Source organism: Theobroma cacao, chromosome 3 (genome assembly GCF_053813885.1).
Source record: "Theobroma cacao isolate CCN51 chromosome 3, ASM5381388v1, whole genome shotgun sequence".
Classification (NCBI taxonomy): Eukaryota; Viridiplantae; Streptophyta; class Magnoliopsida; order Malvales; family Malvaceae; genus Theobroma; species Theobroma cacao.
Genome location: NC_142641.1, coordinates 42,600,558 through 42,619,856, shown reverse-complemented (window position 1 = coordinate 42,619,856; position 19,299 = coordinate 42,600,558). Strand labels below are relative to the sequence as shown.

General features: G+C 36.7%; 4 protein-coding genes across 5 annotated transcripts; all 4 read left to right on the top strand.

Moving 5' to 3' along the window:
- Window positions 1-2,272: 2,272 nt before the first annotated feature.
- Window positions 2,273-7,404, top strand: LOC18606179 (Protein kinase superfamily protein). Its single transcript, XM_007039642.3, has 15 exons — window positions 2,273-2,680; window positions 2,773-2,849; window positions 3,063-3,935; window positions 4,093-4,159; window positions 4,264-4,326; window positions 4,445-4,508; window positions 4,625-4,718; window positions 4,792-4,875; window positions 4,951-5,040; window positions 5,160-5,187; window positions 5,572-6,090; window positions 6,180-6,241; window positions 6,561-6,670; window positions 6,753-6,840; window positions 6,929-7,404. Exons 1-15 carry the CDS (start codon window positions 2,323-2,325, stop codon window positions 7,214-7,216), a joined length of 2,865 nt encoding a protein of 954 aa, XP_007039704.3. The 5' UTR covers window positions 2,273-2,322; the 3' UTR covers window positions 7,217-7,404.
- Window positions 7,405-8,445: 1,041 nt separating this feature from the next.
- LOC18606178 (bax inhibitor 1-like) lies at window positions 8,446-10,508 on the top strand. Its single transcript, XM_007039641.3, has 6 exons — window positions 8,446-8,680; window positions 9,002-9,145; window positions 9,245-9,336; window positions 9,700-9,886; window positions 9,980-10,135; window positions 10,248-10,508. Exons 1-6 carry the CDS (start codon window positions 8,570-8,572, stop codon window positions 10,299-10,301), a joined length of 744 nt encoding a protein of 247 aa, XP_007039703.1. The 5' UTR covers window positions 8,446-8,569; the 3' UTR covers window positions 10,302-10,508.
- Window positions 10,509-12,174: 1,666 nt separating this feature from the next.
- On the top strand, window positions 12,175-14,490 carry LOC18606177 (transcription factor IIIB). Its single transcript, XM_007039640.3, has 4 exons — window positions 12,175-12,320; window positions 12,518-12,664; window positions 13,127-13,237; window positions 13,933-14,490. Exons 2-4 carry the CDS (start codon window positions 12,548-12,550, stop codon window positions 14,215-14,217), a joined length of 513 nt encoding a protein of 170 aa, XP_007039702.3. The 5' UTR covers window positions 12,175-12,320; window positions 12,518-12,547; the 3' UTR covers window positions 14,218-14,490.
- A 636-nt stretch (window positions 14,491-15,126) lies between these two features.
- On the top strand, window positions 15,127-16,735 carry LOC18606176 (protein BUD31 homolog 2). Of its 2 annotated transcripts, XM_007039639.3 has the most exons (4): window positions 15,127-15,329; window positions 15,559-15,660; window positions 15,764-15,951; window positions 16,420-16,735. In XM_007039639.3, exons 2-4 carry the CDS (start codon window positions 15,567-15,569, stop codon window positions 16,573-16,575), a joined length of 438 nt encoding a protein of 145 aa, XP_007039701.1. In that variant the 5' UTR covers window positions 15,127-15,329; window positions 15,559-15,566; the 3' UTR covers window positions 16,576-16,735. The 2 variants fall into 2 exon arrangements, with proteins under 2 accessions (XP_007039701.1, XP_088660884.1); XM_088804758.1 differs by lacking the exon at window positions 15,127-15,329 and having other exon boundaries at window positions 15,552-15,660.
- Window positions 16,736-19,299: the final 2,564 nt, after the last annotated feature.

The following is a 19,299-nucleotide window of genomic DNA, read 5'->3' as shown; positions in this document are numbered from 1 at the left end:
CTATCAGAGTTTAAGTCAAACCCAAGATTAGACATAAAATCTGCAGTTGTGTTAGCTTCCCTATATATATATGACTTATATCGACCTCCCAATGTCTACCTAACATACCTTTAATTGCTCTAATTAAATCAAGATTGGAGCAAGGATGAACAGAAGAAAAGCTGATTGCCTGAACCATTGCCTTGTTATCACTTTGTAATTTAACTTTGCGGAAGCCTCGTTCCCAAGCCAGTTGGAGACCTTTGTAAACCCCCCACAATTCCACACGAAGGCCTGAACTTGTTTCTAACTTGCAGGCATATCCCACTATCCAAGTACCATGTGCGTCTCTTAGCACTCCTCCAGCAGCCGCAGTCCTTGCTGCACTCTTGAACACCCCATCCGAATTTACTGCTATCCAGTCTTTTGGTGGTGGTGACCATCCCACTAGGATCTCCTCTTGATGCCTCATGCCCCCACTAATAATACTCGGAGTTGACCATGTATTATGAGAATTCACAGCCATGCTTTTGATTATACTCAGCCGGCCTTCAACAGAGAGTTCACGACCTTCAAAGATAAACAAATTACGCCATTTCCAAGTATACCAACAGGCTATACCAAAGACAATATTCCATGGGACATCAAATACATAAAGATTCTTAAGGTTAAGATTCGAAGACAGCCAATCAATCAGTGGTGTTTGGAAGAATTGATTGATACCACTTTGAGGTAATATGTTCCTCCAGAGAGTCTTTGATGCAGGGCAGTCTCTAAGCACATGCAGGCAAGTTTCCTTCGCTCCATAATAGTGAGGGCATGATGCATCTGATGACATCTTATGTCTAACTCCTTCTGCATTTGTCAAAATGCGTTTGTGCAAGCAGAAAAACAGGAAAAGACAAACTCTATGAGGACCTCTCCAATCCCAAACCAAGCGCCACATTTTGTTGTTATCTTCTCGAGTAGAATCTGCAAGACTCCATAGATGCTCATATGTTGAGGAAATAGTGAAATACCTAGAAGGAGAAAGAGCCCAATAAGGCATATCTGGTGAGGCTGATAGAGTGGGAGGGATAATGTAGAGAATTTGATTCACCACTTCAATTGGTAAAATAAATGTCAGCCTCTCTTTATCCCAATCACCATTAGGCATAATATAATCCCTTACCCGAGCTCGTAAATTCGACATGAATCCCATATCAGCAACAACATTAATCAAAGACACTTCCCTTACCCAAGTATCTGTTCAGAATTAACTAGAATGTCGTTCCCAATTGACCATCTCACATGTTTGGTGAATTCACCCCATAATCTACTCATTGATTTTCATACATTTGAACATCCACGACACATAGGATCTTTAAAATAGTCTATTCTATTGAAATTATATTTATTCACAATAACCCTTACCTAAAGTGTGTCAGGCTTGAAAAACAATCCCCAATATAATTTGAGGATAAAAGCGTTGTTCATAAAGGAAAGTCTTCGAATGCCCATCTCTCCTCGTGCCTTAGGCTTACAAAGTATATTCCACCTCAACAAGTGTACTTTCCTGTCTTGACTTTCACCATGCCACAGAAAATTTTTATACAAAACGTTATATTTTTTTACAAATTTCTAGAGAATAGAGATTGTTTGTATTGTGTATAAAAGAATACTCGAAAGAATCCACTATTTAATTTGTTGATGCTTGATATATATATAATCATACTTAACACTTGACTTTCAACAATTATATTTTTTGAAATACTTCTAACGATCACTGATTAAGGTTATTATATACATATATATAATCGTTTAGAAGTTCAATGGTAAAAGTTTAAAAATTTTTAAAATACATATTTATAAAATTATGGGTATTTGTCTTTTAGAGTTTCTGATTCTTAAATTTATTTACCATTAAAGTGACAATATTTAATACATTGATAGTGTTTAAATTTCATATATTATAAATTTATATGAATAAAGTCTATAATTGATACATTCATACAAATAAAATATATTGTGATATATTGTCAGAGTATAACATCATTTCATAAATATATAAAAATAAATATTTTTAAATAAATCATTTCACATTGTCCATCGTTCAACGAAGGGGAAAAAAAATAAATACTTGGGGAGGGGACAAAGGTGTAAATTCAACCTCACACAGGTTCAGGATCAGATGAGCACATTGGCGGGAAAGCTCGCACGTACTGAAATCTTAAAATCCCCATCACGTGCCTGATTCCCGCCTATCTCAGTACCGTCCCAAACTTTTCTGTAAAAATTCCTTCATTTTCAAACCCTAACATTTCTCTGTCCTTCCCCCCAGCTTCTCTCCCATCCATATTCGTCATGAAAAGTGACTCGGAACAGCTCACCGAGTCACTAATCCTCCCGGCCAGCGAGTCGCAAAAGGCCTGGCACATTTTTTCTCTTCTAGTCTTCATCGGCAAGCCCACCCCTCTATGGGAACTCGCTTCCCAATGCACTTTGTTCCCGGCAAGCCCTGCTCTCATTTCTTCCCTCTGTTCCATTTCAAACTCTCCCATCACTCTCTCAAACAAGTATTTCGTCGCTGTCTCTTCAACAGGCCTTTCTTTTTTCGCCTCTTACTTAGGCCGAAATTTCACCGTAGCTGAAGCTTTTACGTCGTCGCCGATTCGATTCGGTGGTTTCCAGAAGATATGGCTTGGCAAGAGGAAGCGAGACGGTAATTCCAAGAAGAAACATGCTTTTTACTTTTTCCTTTTTTGGTGTAATTGCGTGTTTATGTTTTTGTTTGACTTTTGAGTGATTTTTCAGCGGTGGATTATGCAGAGGATAAGGAGGAGAGAGAGTTGGCTCTGTCGTTGAAAAGAATTCGAGGTTATTGTACTAAGGTATATGTTGAGCTAATTATACACAATAGATCTGTAGGAAAACTCCATGGAATTGCTAGTTAGTACATTTGGTAGCTCAATTTGACTGTATTTTTAGTGTGTAATGATGATGATGAGTGTAGATCTTGGAAATGCCATCAAGCAAATCTGTTTTCATTAATTGTTCTTTTCAAAGTTATAGTATCCAAAAATTTATTTATCAAAAAATTTCAGGTACATGACCATCTAAGTGATGATATCAACAGAATTGTAGAATTGAGTAATCCGTTGTTCTTGGTAAATAATATTGTGGTCAACCCCTACTTTCTAGCTGAAACTAGTGCTAGACAATTAAGTTGTAAAGTGGAGGGTATTGAAAATGTGGAAAGTGAAGTGAGTGTGGAAGACTTCATGCAGAGAAATGTCAGCATAGAATTAGCAGCTAGTGAACCTGAACCAGAATCAACAGTTCCAACTGCAAAACCAGATCATGAGCTAGAAGTTAAAGCAGTTAAAATCCCTCCTGTGTATTCTACAGAATGTGATCAACAGAGCAATATATCAGTAGTGGTGGGTGGAAAATTTAATGTGGATTGTACCACAACAAATTTTAGAATTGCAGACAATGAAGTGATTCCTGAGGACAGTAAGAAAGAAGAGAAACTTGATTTTGTTAGTCAAAGCCAAGGAGCACTAGATCTTTCCCCTTCATTTAACATTGACCTTAATGAGGTACCACCTGAAAGGGATTTGGAAAGCCTTGATAAGGATAACTGCTATCATAAGATGCCATCTCTAGCTGGGGAACATCTCATTGTAACAGCAGGTGCCAGTGTTATACATTCTGTTGCCAAAATTTCTGTTTCCAAGGAGCAGCTGGCAGAGCCTTCTGTGAAGGCAAAGACTAATCAGAGGTATATGGTGGCTCCAGTAATGCAAACCCCCGGCAGGTCTTTGGGGCATACCAAGGTTGTTCATACTTACAAAAGGAAGCTGCATGGTGAAAGAGATCATCTATCAGTTCGTGCTGCACAGAAATCAAATCAGAACCATAGGGACATATATGTTAAAGAAAGAAGAGGAAACTCTACCTCTATTTCTTCTCAGGTAAGTTTATTTCATTTTGTAGTTTTGCTGTCTCATGTAGGAAGTAGGGTGCTCTATTTTTTTTTTTTGTTTAAAAGTGGGAATGTATTCAATCTGCCTGAATTTGGCTTTTGTGTTATTTGAACTATAACTTAAAAACTATGTATGCTTGCTTCAGGACCAGTCAAAGCCAAAAGTACTGCCAGACTTTGAATCTTATATTGTAGAAGAGGAAGAAGGTTCAGGTACCGTAGTGTTAATTATTTCTTCTTTGCTTGTACTTCACTCCTGATCTGTTTATCACTATGACCATTTATTGATTGGCTAAGGTGAAAACTCTAATTGGCAGGTGGTTATGGCACAGTATACAGGGCACGAAGGAAGAATGATGGAACATTAGTTGCCATTAAATGTAAGAGGCAAATTTTATATAACATGCTGTTGCATAGCTGTGCTGCAAGGAGACCTGTATTGTATTAAATTTCTGGTGCATTCCCTTGATGCCATATTGCTTATGTATTTCATTGCAGGTCCTCACGCCAATGCTCATAAGCACTATGTTTACAATGAGCTGAAAATGCTGGAGCGTTTTGGGTAAGCATTTCAGAAAAAGTTTGTTTCATGTAAAGAAAATTTCCTTTCTTTTTTAAAGTTGTTATTAAGCTCTTCTTTTTCCTCCCCTCAATCGTTCCTTTTTTCTCCAATTTCAGGGGTAGAAACTTTGTAATAAGATATGAAGGATGCTTTAAGAGTGCAAATTCTGATTGCTTTGTTCTAGAGTATGTTGAGCACGATAGGCCGGAGGTAATTATTAGAAGTTTAACATTTATATTTTGCTTGTTCTTCTGCTTGATTGTGACTTTGTTTCATTGTGCAGGTCTTGAAAAAAGAAATTGATGTTTTTCAGTTACAGTGGTATGCTTATTGCTTGTTCAAAGCTCTTACAAATCTTCATAAACAGGTACGTCATTTTCTAGATTTGATGCAGCTATTCTACAAAATTACATGTTCTTAATAAATCTTTATACATCTGCAGGGAGTAGTTCATAGAGATGTTAAGCCAGGAAACTTTCTTTTCTCTCGTAAGACCAACAAAGGTTATCTTATTGACTTCAATCTTGCCATGGTAAGCAGTGCAAGGTCTCCTTGCATCATTCTACAATTGGACATTATGGTTTCCTTTTCCAATATTTTCATTCTCTAATCTAATGATTTATAGTTTTGTTCTTTCTCTTGTTTTGACAGGATCTGCATCAAAAGTACAGGAGTATGGGTAAGTTCCTTTTCTGGAGCTTGTAATTAGGTATCCTGGTACTGCTTTCAAAAAAAAAAAAAAAAAATCCCCAGTGTTGTTGTTGTTGTACTTTAGGCAATGAAGAGGATCACCTAAATGTTTTTGTTCTCCTGTCTAATACTTCCTCTAATAAAGATTCAAGAAAGTTTTACTCTGGCTGTTAACTATCTACTACAGCCCTCCTTATCATCCATAGAGCTGACCCTACATTGTAGTCAAATGCTTAGTTTGTTGTTTGTTCCATTCCAGTTAAATAGTCTTCCTTTCCTTTCAATAGTAATTTTTTGCCTTCAAAGTTTCCTGCTCTTACTACCTCCTGATTATTAATTTATAATTGATGTGGCATTGTTATACATTTCACAGACAAATCAAAGTTGGGATATGATGTAAGTTTTAATCGTAATATTGTTCCTACCAAAGCCATTCATCCTGCAAATAGCAGCAAGATTTTAAGTACTAAATTATTGGAGGGAATCAATATAGAGGCAACAAAAGACTCCAGGTTAACTTTAGAGCCTAAGAACATGAAGAAGACAGCAGGACAAAGAAAGGCTCGTAATGACTTGAGTAGTTGGAATAAAATCAATAGTCAGGGTGCAGATGGCTCGGGCATCACCTCAGCAAAGGATTTAAGTGCAAGGACTCCTTCAGCAGAAAGGCTCAGAGAACCTTTGCCATGCCAAGGTAGGAAGGAGCTCATCAGCCTGTTGCATGAAGCAATGCAGAGTCCAAACCATGGAGTGTTACATGTTCCTGCTCCCATGAGAAAGCGAGTTGCTGCTTCTCCAGGAAAAATGGATAGACAGGTTCTTCATCTTACTCCAATGCCTTTGAACTCAAATAGCTTTGCTATTGCTGGAGCTGGCTTAGCCAAGAACAAAGGTAAGTACTTTTCCTGCGAGAATTTTTGCAATTTTGCTTTCCAAGAACAATTTTCCTTAGTAAATTCATTGAAACTTATTCACTTGCAGGGGATGGGAAGCATAAGAGAGACGGTCCTTGTGCTGGGACAAAAGGCTTCCGAGCTCCGGAGGTAATGAATATTAAACTTCAGTTTAGGTTTTAATTTAATCCCAGAAAAAAACCTATGGGGCTAGATATCATTGAGTTTCCTGCTGGTGGTCTTAGAGGTTGAATTCATAAAGCGAAAAACTTGTCCAAAAGAAAAATGTTAATAGCAAATGCCAAATTTTGGCCATTTGACCAAAGTAAGAAAAAATGATTTCTGTTATTAAAAGAACTGAAAGATATGGCAAACTGAACTTTTGCTACTTCAGACCCTGATTGATGCTCCCTCAATAATTGATATTGTTTTCCGATGAATGGAGCCTCAAGTTGAGTGGTTTGTGCAGGTCTTATTCAGATCTCAACATCAAAGTTCAAAGATTGATATCTGGTCTGCTGGGGTCACTCTACTCTACCTAATGATAGGGAAATCACCCTTTTTTGGTGATCCTGAACAGTAAGAATTCTTTCTTTAATCCTAATTGCTTGATCCAGTTCTGCTTTATGCCTCATGTTGCCAACATCATTGGCACTTTCAGGAACATAAAGGATATTGCAAAGCTGAGAGGCAGTGAAGATCTTTGGGAAGTTGCCAAGTTACATAATCGCGAACCCTCATTCCCTGAGGTATAAATATAATGAATGATCTGTAACTATAATCTATTCAAAAAGTAAGTAGTGATGTCTTGTATTGAAGAGTATGATTTTCTTGTAGGACCTCTATGGTAAGCAGTCATTGGCATCTGTGAACCTACGGGAATGGTGCCAAATGAATACAAAGAGACGAGACTTCCTCCAGGAGATACCAAGTTCACTTTACGATCTTGTGGACAAATGCTTAACAGTGAACCCAAGATTAAGGATTACAGCAGAGGATGCTCTGAAGCATGAATTCTTCGCTTCAATACATGAAACCCTGAGAAAGCATAGGGCAATCAGGCAGGGACTCAGCTTGGAATCTGGGACTAACAAATCCATTAAGGTTTCTCTCGAAAGAGCTTGATCAACTGTGATAGTATACTCCATTTTTAAAGGTATAAGGCCGGCTGGAATCATTTTCTGCAGTTCTTAATTCTGTAAATGTAATCAAATCTTCCACCCCTGTAAAATTTCCTCAAACACTACAGGTTCAAATTTTTTGTAACTGTATCCATTACCTGAAATAGAAAAATGCAAATCTAATAGTAGTTATATATGGTTCATCCTTGACAAGTTGGTCGAGAGGCATACCGAAAGAAAAAGATCACAGTGAAAGGTCTATGTTTTACGAGAGAGGTCATAGCTTGAGAGAGAAAACTCCTTAATATGCTTTAACTAATTCCTTGGGTCAAATGAGAACTTTCTGGTACGCAAGGAATTAAGTTCTCAAGTAATTTACTTCGCCCAAAGTTTCAGTCATTCCATATCAGCTGGCCAGTTTTGATGAATGATTCTCGTTTTTGGAATGATAAATTTTGGGACGAGCATGGTATTTAAATTGAATTCAATAATTTATTGAGTTTCTATTTAATTTTTTATTTTAACAGATGATTTATTTGATTAATATTTATATTCAAAATTTATATCAAATTGATTTAAATATTGATTTTTTAAAAAATTAATTACTTTAATTTTTAAATGTTTAAAATCAAACTGATCAAATCCACTCAATATTTCTCTCTAAATAAATTTTAAAAGGATAACATTTGAACTCATTTTCGCTGTAATTAAAAAAAAAGAAAAATTAGTTAAACACTTTAATTATGGTTTTAATTACTGAATTAACGAAGTGGGCGATTATTGGGGTGTAAGTGACATGGCAATATTCTATTGGCTCACGTGACGCAGCAGCAGCGGAAGTTTTCTTGCTTCGTGGCGAAGCGATGTTCGCAATGAACACTTTTTTGGTTCTTTGCTTGTCATTAGGAAGCTGTTGGTCAACCTCTGAACACCGCGAGTTTTCCAGAGCATTTGCGTCTTGTTCCATTTCCCCAATTGTCCCTCAAGTATCGGATAATTTCAATATTTGCCATAATTAAAACTCTTTCTTATCTTAATTTCCCTTCAAACCTTTTTTTAAGGAGAGAAATTTTCTAGTAATTAGTCCTAAGACTAAATACGATTCTTCTTCAACCAAATAAACTCGTTCAAGTAGTTGGCAGACATTTGTAAATTAAAAAAGAAAAGGAAGGGCTTTTTCGTAACTTACCTATCTAGAAATTTCCAAGAAATTCTCTTATTCAGGCCCGATAAATACCACGATCCATATCGTAATCAAAATAAACAAAATTCCAATTCGACAGACTTTTCTTTCATTGTATCTGTGAATTTTCTTGCGATTTCTCTCGTTTTCTCTCGTTTTCTCGTTCGACAAACAATGGACGCGTTCTCTTCGTTCTTCGATCCTCGATCGAGAAGCAACTGGAGTTACGATACTCTCAAGAATTTCCGTCAGATCTCTCCTGTCGTTCAAACTCATCTCAAACGGGTAATTTTCCCTCAAATTACGATTTTATGAAGGAAAATTTCCTTAATTTTTTAAATTTTGATGTACTTATATTGTTGCGAATTGTCATTTTTTTAAAAAATTTACCCCTAATTTTTTACTTAGGGTTTTGCACAGTTTTTTGGTTAATCTCTTGGATTGAACTCTTTCTTAGGTTAGGAGACTTACAGTTCTCATCTTTATGCGATTCTAATGCTTATTATGATTTTATCTTTGATTTTAGGACAAATTTATCTATTTAACTATTCTTTGATCCATATTTTGCTTTCTTGATTATCTGAATATAGCGGTTTTAATTTGCAGGTTTATCTGACCCTATGTTGTGCGCTGATTGCGTCCGCTGTTGGGGCTTATCTTCATCTCCTTTGGAACATAGGGGGTTATCTCACAACATTTGCAGGCTTTGGAACCATTATTTGGCTTCTCTCTAGCCCTCCTTATCAAGAGGTAGTAGCCTTTCTTGATTTGTCATAACGAATGGTTTTTTTTTTTTTTTTTGCATTTTTAGAACTCATTTTTTTTTGTTTGTTATTTTAAATTATGCAGCAAAAGAGGGTTTCTCTTCTGATGACATCGGCAGTGTTTGAAGGGGCTTCGATTGGTCCTCTGATTGACTTGGCCATTCAGATTGACCCAAGGTATTCGTCCAATAACTATTAAATGGGTAATTTGTGTATTACTAATCACATATTAAATGTGGTGAACTTAAATTTTGAATCTAAGTTGAGAATTATATTTATTTTTTGTCACCTTTTGAGGGTGATATTTTGCTTACCTAATTGAAATAAGACAATTGCAAATCCCTCAACTCTTTCAAAGGTTATGGGCCTTCTCTTTGTGGTGGATGGTTATGCTTAATTGCTATTAGCTTTGACCATTATCTAGACCTTTGAATCTCATTTGGGTGTGTGACTTTGTATGTGTGTTCTTCCTTTCCACTTGATCAACAAAAAAGGCAAAAGAATGACTTGAACTAATGATGCTTTTCTCCATTATGACAGTGTTTTGATAGCTGCATTTGTGGGAACAGCTCTGGCCTTTGCGTGTTTTTCAGGAGCCGCTATGTTAGCAAGGCGCAGAGAGTACCTTTACCTTGGTGGCTTGCTTTCATCTGGTGTGTCTATACTTCTCTGGTTGCATTTTGCTGCCTCTATCTTTGGTGGTTCCACAGCCTTCTTTATGATTGAGGTGAGTGAATTGTTAATTTGGAACTTTTTCTGTTCTGGTAGTTCTTGAAATGATATTAGGGACTGACACGCCTCTTTATCTTTGTTTTCCCAGATATACTTTGGGCTTTTGGTGTTTGTGGGCTACATGGTTGTGGACACACAGGACATAATTGAGAAGGCACACTTGGGTGACCTGGACTATGTAAAGCATGCCCTGACCCTTTTCACTGATTTTGTTGCTGTATTTGTCCGCATTCTGATAATCATGGTGAGTCAAACTAGAATACATGATAAAGCTTTATTTTAATTTTTATAATAACTGACTTGGTTTACATTACCTGACTATATTTGTACTAACATCAAACTTACTTTTGTTACAGTTGAAAAATTCAGCTGAGAAGAGTGAGAAGAAGAAGAAGAGACGGAGTGACTAAATCTTTAAACAGTAGCTGGGAAAGGTTGCTTACTGTCTTGCAAAGATGAAGTCAGTTGGATACAAGTAGTTTTCTTTGCGTTTTGTACTAAAGTATCATGCTAATGTAATGTGGAAAAAATTGGCCATACTGTTTCTGTTTCTGCTGATTGCTTTTGTTTGGAAACGATTTTCACAGAATGACATGTTAATATTTGCATTTTCTCAAGGTTGCAATTCATTCATTTCCCTCACTACATATGCTAGAAATTAAACGTGATATTCAAACTGCTTGATCTGGTAAATTTTATTTGAATAATTAATTTGGTGCAAGCCTGTATGAGACAGCGATCCCTGCTTCCAAATTTTCCCGAAACACCCTCCCCCCGTTTTACCCTTTATGTGTGTCTCCACCGATGGTCAGTGACAACTTTCCTGGTTCATGCGGCTCATTGTGACCCCAATTTCAGCTCAGACCTCGTCGCAGGGTATCTATCGTGGCTCTAAAGGGTTCTTCTATTTCTCCAGTTTCTGCGGATAACTCCTTGTTGCAGAGTCCATCGACAGCTGAGTATGACTAGCCTTCTTGCCTTGCTTACGACGTGCAGTGTTGGGTTTTTCAATCTGGAACTTAAAAGTTGCGTGAAACAGATTTTCCCTTCTAATTTCTAGTTGTTGGACTATTAAAGTCTTGTCTAAAACAAAGCGATGTTAAACAATTTCTTTATCCCTTTGGCAAATTAAGGATGCACTCCATGGAGCTCAACAAATTCTAAGTAGAAATCAAAGGAAAATAGTATGTATGTATGCATGGTAACGAGTAATTGACTCAAAAATTGAGTTCTACCCGCATTATATATCAGCATTAATGGCCTCTTCTATTTGCATTCTAATGGTAAAACCAGAATCAATTTTACCCATAATAGTTAATTCATATTCTGCAACATGCAGTACGACTGAGGAGGGAGTAGAGAGGATATTTATCTAAAGTCTCATGTTAGTTGGATCATCTCTATCCTTACATATGATATCGACGACAGGAAGACTCACTCTTTCCCAGGGATCCCTTCATTCCTTCCTGGAGAGCCTCTTCGTATTCTTGTTGTTTTCTTTCTGGCTTCCACCTTTGCGACCACACAGTAACTATCATTTTTAGATTCGTCTCTTTCACACCTTTTCTGCAGTTTTCTCACAATGTTTTGATTGCCGCCTGGATCCCCATTCTCGTCAAGGATAGCATGTGAATTCAGTAGGGTCATTTAAAAGCTCTTTTGCATCTCTACAATCAAAAGCCTCGTTTACAAGGCTGGTCTCATCTAGAATTCCTTTTTCTTCACAATCATGTCCTTCGAGTGAGACTCCTGGGTCGTCCTGACCTTTGTCCATTCATTTGTACCCTTAGGTGTACCATGTTCATTCTTTCTCGTCCTTTCAGGTTCATTTCCAACCTTCTCAAGTTGGCCAACAATCGGTATTAGGCAGTGCGAAAAGCAGATAGAAGATGATCTCGAAGATTGCTGAGGCAAACCGAGGCTAAGCATGGTGATTTTCTCTTTCATAATTCTGAGTGTTCCATGCACTTTTTGCTGACTCCGACATCAACTCCTTGAATCCGTCAGGTCACTAATCTTCCCATTGCTGCAGTCTTTCATGGCAATTTATTATGGTCTACTGCCAAAAGACTTATGCTAAGCCATCTGTACACATTCTTTTCTTTGTAAATAAAAGAGCAACAAAAAAGGCCCAACCCAATTCTAAAATTGCTAATTCTTTCATTACTGTGTAACAATGATGATTTGCAGCCTGCAGGTGAGTGAATACCCAAGCCCAAGATAAGCCCATTTTGGAAGCATTGCAATTGGGAAAAAAAAAAAAGCAAGAAAGAGTTGAAATGCAATTCGGGCTGTTCTTGGTCTCGATCCGCCCACCGCCATACACATCGTGACAACCATTTTTCGCCATCGGATTCAACCTCTCTTCCCTCCTAGACCTGCTTCGCCGCCGGTCTCCAGCCAGGCTTGTTGGAATTGGCGCCTTCCAGGTTAGTTCCTTCCTCCCCACCACCCTCTTTTCGATTTTTACTTCTTAGTTCTGGGTTTTTTTTTTTTTAATTCTTGGGTTTTAAAACAGTGAATTTGATGATTGTTGCAACAAATTCTCCATTAATTTGGGAGTACTGAAACTAGTTTGTCATTATGCGATTGAAATGTAAGTTCTTTTTTCTTTTTTTGGGTTTAGGAAAAAGTGGATGCTAAAAGGTGAAGCAGAATGGATAAATTAAGAGAATTTGGGAGAAAAGCATTGTTCTACGTAAGGGTTCTCTCCGGGTATGAAGAGCGTAGAATTCGAAACTATAGATTGCAGCTCGAGAGACGTCTGCTACAGGTTTTTCACTTTCTTTACTCATCCTCATATTACTCTTTTACTTTTGCTTCTTTCTTTCCCCAAATTTTTATAAATTTGTGGAGCTAAGGCTATTTCATGGTATTGGTAGCCTTAATTTGAACATGGGAATTGCTTCGCTCTTCTAGAAACATCTGTTATTTGCAGCTGCTCTTATTCACTTGTGGGTCTGACATCACAAAGTTTTGACTATGTAATGATGCATTTCCTTAAAATGTAACTAAAGAAGAAGTTTTATTTCTGCAATGAGGTGACTGCACTGAGTTTGTAGTTGAAAAGGGTATATTCTTGTATGCATGTGTACTTGGGAGAGTTAATGTATGTATGTGTTTTATTATCTTGATTTTGATGCTTAAGGTAGACTTTGATTGCTCTTTGTGTGTATTGAATTTCCTGTCCGAAATTCTTATGTTAGCTCTCTTTCTCTCTCTTTTATCTTTGCAGGCACAAGAAAGGAAAGCGGCCATAAGAAAGATCCCTGAGCAAGCTATATTGGCAGAGGTTCGCCGTATGGTTGACGAGATGCAAACTCTAAATAGAAAGCTTGAAGAAACAGTAAGTTTCACTTGCAATTGGAGATGATAATCGCCAAAGGCAGTGCAAAAATACAGTTTTTGCATCTTAAAATTTGAATAGTGTTGATTTTGGATACACATGTATATATTCGGCATTGCCACTTACAACCTCTATTCATCAGTGGGCAAAATGAACCAAAGAACTTTTGACTTGTGTGATTTGTCATTTGCTCAAGTTGTAAAGAAATATGTTCATGCCATAAGGCTTATGCTGCTTTTGCTTAGAGATACTTTTTCTTCTTGAATATGCATCATCAATCTTATAGGAAGTTTTGAAGATCAATGAGACAAATTATCTTGTATGTTGGACCTATGACGATTGATTTTATCAAAGTTGAAATTCAGGAAAAAAATGAAGTTATTAGATTATGTGTAGTACTTGACAAATTCCTTGCTTGGTTATAGGCCCGTCTTTGTAAGGTCCAGATCCCTACTTTCAGACTTTGATCAACTCAAAATATTTAAACCTCCCATAACTAATTTAATGGTCACTTTGTCTAAATATTGCCATGCGCATTTGCAATCATCTTTCCTTTTTCACTGTGGCACATGTCATGATGGGAATCACTCCACTGTTAGTTTCTGAACTCTCAGGCATTTTTCCGTTCCTTAAATGTCTCCTAGTTCAGAATGATTTTCCTTTTTATTCTTAACAAGATCGTTGTTCACGTTCAGGAAGCTGCCATTGAAGAGTACTTCAAACCAATAGACAAGGAAGCTGAGATGCTAATGAAAATGCAGCTTGAAGGAGAAGAGAAGACAATGAAAGAGATGGTGGCAGCAATGCAACAACAGGCCTTGCTTGAGAAAGCTGAAGCTGAGAAAATAGCAAATACGCAACAACGGGCCTTGCTTGAGAAAGCTGAAGCTGAGAAAATAGCAAACACGCATCAACCAGACACAAACAAAAGTAACCAGGATGCTACCTCCAGCAGCAGTCAGCATGCTCAAATGAGATAATTGTCAAAACCGATTCCATGAGTGCATATTTTTTGTTTCTCCACTTTTTTGTTAGTATGCGCGTATTGAGAGATAAGTCTGAATAATTGAGGCTTTTAGCAAGAAAAGTTGAAACAACTAAAGGCTTGAATTTTGTCAAATTTAGTTAGTCATGTATACAACCAAGAGTTGTTATTGTTGCTCAATTGTACTAATGGTTATGTAGGATGGATAGTTTCCATTGCCCATACTCCACATATTATGTTGCAAATGAGTGTGCTTTCATGGGGATGAGCTTAATTGTTGAATATTTGGATTTGGACACAACAGTCTATATCTTATATAATCTATTGATTCCTGAATTTAGGGATTTATCTGCTTGACAGCTGGCTTTATTTTTGCACTGGGATTTTTGTGCTTGCTGTTTCATTCCCAATATGCAGAGATTTAGGGTTTGTTTTGCATTGTATGGTATGCAAATTGGTGAATTTAAAAAAAGGATATATCATGTCATTTTAACATATTATGTCATTATTTGTTATAACATGCCATTATGTGTGTGATATAAAATAATAAGTGATATTTTAAATAAATTAATTATTAGTTATAAGAGTTTATTTAGTTTAAAATAAAAATATTAATATTTATTTGATTCAAAATAAAAATATAAAATTTTAATTGAAGATAATAAAAAATAAAAATTTATTTAAATTTTTAAAAAAAAATTTAAAAAAAAATTTAGATATGATGTCATTTGTAGACAAGAAAAAACAGTTTTATGTAAGTTCAAGAAATTTAGCTATTAAACGCTGTCGTTTCCCAAGTTTATTTTTTATAAATATTCTACTCAATGGCCAACGTGGACTCTTCCTCTCCAATTGCTGCGCGTGTGGGGGTATTTATAGATTCCCTCTCTCACCCTCTCCACTTGAAGCCCGTAGGTTGTAGATCCAAACACCGCAAAATCAAAAGCACAAGGGTGCCATCAGCAGGCCGCCGCGTAAACCGACATAGTTCTGTTTGAAATCCCAATTCGTGACGCAAACGACCCAGATCGACTTCTCTCGTTGATTGACGACTATTCCCTTCGCCTAATTCCTCTTTCTCTCACCCTCAAGCTCCGTACTTTTCAGGTGCAGTGAGTTGTTCCTCTCCTATTTTGTTTCTAATTAAGAGAAAAAACAAGCTTTTTCATCTTTATTTCCGGTTCGTAGGAGCTAAAGAAGTAGGTAATAGGCTGTGATTTTTAAATTGTGGGCAAGATACCTCTTTTTACATAATTTTGATTTAGGTTTTGTGGCATGATGAAAAATTGCTAGGAAAAATATATGGTAGTAATTTGTCATTGGGCATTGATGACAGGTCGAACGATGCCGAAGGTGAAGACTAACCGTGTAAAATATCCGGAAGGATGGGAATTGATTGAGCCTACGCTTCGTGAACTACAAGCAAAGATGAGAGAAGGTGGGTTTTTTATGCATCAAAGTATTTTTATGTTCTCTACTTAATTGTTGAATCTTTTACTATCATCTTGATGTGGTGAACTAATTATCAACTCTTTGGACAGCTGAGAATGATCCTCATGACGGTAAGAGAAAATGCGAGACATTGTGGCCTATTTTCAAAATTGCACACCAGAAGAGCCGCTATATTTTTGACCTTTACCACCGGAGGAAGGAGATATCCAAGGAGTTGTATGAGTTCTGCTTGGACCAAGCCTATGCTGACCGCAATCTTATTGCAAAGTGGAAGAAGGTTTGCCTCTGCTCCTGTTTCTTAGTTCATTATCATCAAGTGCCTTCCAATCTGATTTTTGACTTATGTGAGACTTGCATCATTAACATATTTGTTTTATTGAGCAATCAAAAGGAATACAAACAATGGGTATAGAGTATTGTTGGAAAATAGTATGTTATTGTCTGTCTGGAACTGACAAGGTCACAGATAATTAGGCAACGCGGTTAGGTCATGTTTGATCATTTTCTCAATTATTTCATATTAATTGATGATTGTTTTGTTCGTAATCTCAGACTCCATTTTCTTCTCTATAACATATATGGTGTGCATGTGTGTATATACTATATAAATAGACATATAAATGGACATACATTCATGTATCTACTATATGTACATATATACATATTCTCTCTTTCTTTCTTTCTGAAGTTTTAATTTAATCTTGTAGTAGCTGATCTTTATGGTTTCTCGTTTTACCTGTTGCAGCCGGGTTATGAACGTTTGTGTTGCTTGAGATGCATGCAGCCACGGGATCACAACTTTGCTACAACTTGTGTCTGCCGTGTGCCAAAACACTTGAGGGAAGAAAAGGTTATTGAATGTGTCCATTGTGGATGTAAAGGCTGTGCAAGCGGAGACTAGATTTGCCTTGTTCTTTTGGCCTCTCCTTCTTAGTTACCAAGGGGGGCTTAGAATGTAGTTGCTGCTGCCCCCTGATTACCTATTTCTGTAAATTTTCCTTGCGCTACTGTACCTCTGAACCTGAATTTTTGCTACGAATGTTATGTCTTGGATTGAGATATTTTTGCTGTGGCAATTAACCATAGATAAGACATTGAATTGACTTATACTTCTGTCATTATGAGGCAAACTAATGTGCTTTGCAACTTTGCTGAACGAGCAATCAGAATTGATTTTGGACTTACTGTAGCATTTTAGTCACCTGTGTGATTTGTGGTTCAAACTGAGTGTTTAACAAATGGCTATATGCCTCCTGGTTTTGGTGCCGGAGCTAGAATTGAAAACAAAAAAAGCTTATGGTGTCCTGATGGTATAATTGTTGCATTCATCAGGAACATTTGAGCAACAAGAATACTTGTTCATGGCAAACCTATTAAGGCTCTCGTACTGATTTTTCTTTCCATTTTAGGTAGGATAGGATTAGCACTTGGTAGTATAGTAGCAAAAGCATTATAGGGGAGCGTAGGCCTGATATGATTCATGAAGTCCATTCTATCTACAAGTGTCCTAGTGCCCTCTCAACAAGGAATGCTTGAAAGAAAAGAGATAAAGAAGGATAGAAAAGGGTAGAGAAAATGATATGATAGGGACATATTCTAATACAGTATCCTCCATATTCTATCTCAACAGTCAATTGACTTACCAGCCATGAATACTCGATCAGTCAGAAAAATTCTGGCCCTAAATCAAATGGCAAAATCTTAATCTGAATTCGGTTTGATGTTTGAATCATTCTCTCCTTTACCTCAACCATTTTTAATATCTGAAAAGTCTCTCTTCCCATATCTACTAACCATATGTTCTCCCACCGCCCCAACATCAAATCATTCTTGTCTGATCTTGTGTTGAAAGGCTGCATCTGAAACAAGAAAATGTGGAGCAAGACTGAGAGAGAGAGAGAGAGAGAGGATTTGGAGTTGATTGATGGTCGTAAATGGAGATAATAGTATGCAAGTGGGGATAAAATCCTTTGTAGATGGGAGTGATTAGCACCTTGGACCCTCCTATCCTAGGCCACCGCCAAATTTCATGAATTGGTCGCCCTGTCCCAATCAGGAAAAAAAAAAGGGTACATACCACAGTGAAAAATCTCAACCTAAGGCTAAGCCAAGCCTAGAGAAAGTAAACTCAAAGAAAAAGGAAGGAAACTCCTTTTAATACAGAAAAAAATAATAATAATTGAATAAATTGATTATGCCTACATCATCATTTAATGCAACAAATAACATGAATGATAAGAGAATGTAGACGGCAATGGGAGTAGTGGTCACACAAGCATTATGTGAAAGTGCTATACTTTGTTTGGATGGGAAGACATTGACAACAAAGCAAGAATGGCTTTTTCTTTCTTTTCTTTGCTTATTGACTATTACAAAGAGCTTCTAGTTGGAAGAGGAAGGTTGCAAATTACCTGATTGTCCTTAAATTTCTTAAGCCTTAAGTTAGACAACACCTCTAAATCGATGACGACAACAAATTATCACGAGTCCATCTCAACGAAAAACCTTTTCGTAATGATACTAAAAAAAAACATGATTCAAACTTTGCATAAACTTACACAAACTCAAACTTTATATGTAAAACAAATTATAAAAAACATTCAAATTTACACTACACAAAATCATTTAAATTCTATTTTAAAACACATCAACAAATTTTAATACTTAACATTTTAAAAATATATTAATAATTATTGGACTCCTAAAAATTGAAGGCCCAAACTAGGTTGAAGTGAGGCCCATTCTTTTCGTTGGGCAATTCCAGCATGGCCCAGAGACTTACTTGGACCAATCTGTCATCCTATATACTAAAGAGCAAAGGGCATGCCATATCCAAAAGGGATCTACTTATCTTTTCCATGGAAGGATTCCATTAACTCAAACGCCTTTGTCTTATAGCACCATGAAGGAAAAAAAAATGTGGGAAACTGCTTTCCTTTCTCATTCTTTGCAAGAAAAGTACTCTCACTATTGGGTAAACCCCCAAAAACATGCCTAAATTGCTTGATCAGTGCAGGATCCTAAGGCTAAAACTGATGGATATCTTTATGAAATTATTAAAAAAAAAAATGGAGTCCTAACTTATTCTTTGGTCCCATACTCAGTTGTCTTATCACATTGCAAATCCTGATCAGAGCCCACCATCTATTTTTTATTGTTGTTTTACTCTTCTTTTCCTTTGAATTCATATTTTACATAACCAAAGCTTCTGTCACTTGACTTTTTAATCACACTCATTTAGGCCTAATTGGGTGGTTGGATTGGTGTTGTCTTTTACCAATTTAAACTTATTCAAACGTTTAGGAACTTTAAATGGATTACATAATTTTGCTTATGATATCATTTGCTTGACCTTGCATGCCCTTCTGGGGAATTTTTGGGTCCAATCTAGGACAAAAACAGATGAAATTCAATGGGCAGAGAAAATTAAAACAAAAAAAAAAAAAACAGCCCATTTACTTTTAACTATTTACCCAAGAAATAAGAGAAAAATATTGTGAAATTAAAAAAAAAGGGGGGGATCCAACCCATAAGGATTGCATAATATGAAAAGGCTTAACCAAATTGATGTTATCCTTTCTTATTTTTTTCTCTGTGTTTGTTTTCTTTTTATGCTGCTTAGGTA

Coding starts and splice junctions, on each gene's coding strand:
- LOC18606179 (XM_007039642.3), top strand. CDS start 2,323: ATGAAAAGTGACTCGGAACAGCTCACCGAGTCACTAATCCTCCCGGCC. Junction 5,188..5,571: donor TCAAAAGTACAGGAGTATGG/GTAAGTTCCTTT, acceptor TACATTTCACAG/ACAAATCAAAGTTGGGATAT. Junction 6,242..6,560: donor AAGGCTTCCGAGCTCCGGAG/GTAATGAATATT, acceptor TGGTTTGTGCAG/GTCTTATTCAGATCTCAACA.
- LOC18606178 (XM_007039641.3), top strand. CDS start 8,570: ATGGACGCGTTCTCTTCGTTCTTCGATCCTCGATCGAGAAGCAACTGG. Junction 9,146..9,244: donor CTAGCCCTCCTTATCAAGAG/GTAGTAGCCTTT, acceptor TAAATTATGCAG/CAAAAGAGGGTTTCTCTTCT. Junction 9,887..9,979: donor CAGCCTTCTTTATGATTGAG/GTGAGTGAATTG, acceptor TTGTTTTCCCAG/ATATACTTTGGGCTTTTGGT.
- LOC18606177 (XM_007039640.3), top strand. CDS start 12,548: ATGGATAAATTAAGAGAATTTGGGAGAAAAGCATTGTTCTACGTAAGG. Junction 12,665..13,126: donor TCGAGAGACGTCTGCTACAG/GTTTTTCACTTT, acceptor TTATCTTTGCAG/GCACAAGAAAGGAAAGCGGC. Junction 13,238..13,932: donor ATAGAAAGCTTGAAGAAACA/GTAAGTTTCACT, acceptor GTTCACGTTCAG/GAAGCTGCCATTGAAGAGTA.
- LOC18606176 (XM_088804758.1), top strand. CDS start 15,552: ATGACAGGTCGAACGATGCCGAAGGTGAAGACTAACCGTGTAAAATAT. Junction 15,661..15,763: donor ACAAGCAAAGATGAGAGAAG/GTGGGTTTTTTA, acceptor CTCTTTGGACAG/CTGAGAATGATCCTCATGAC. Junction 15,952..16,419: donor TTATTGCAAAGTGGAAGAAG/GTTTGCCTCTGC, acceptor TACCTGTTGCAG/CCGGGTTATGAACGTTTGTG.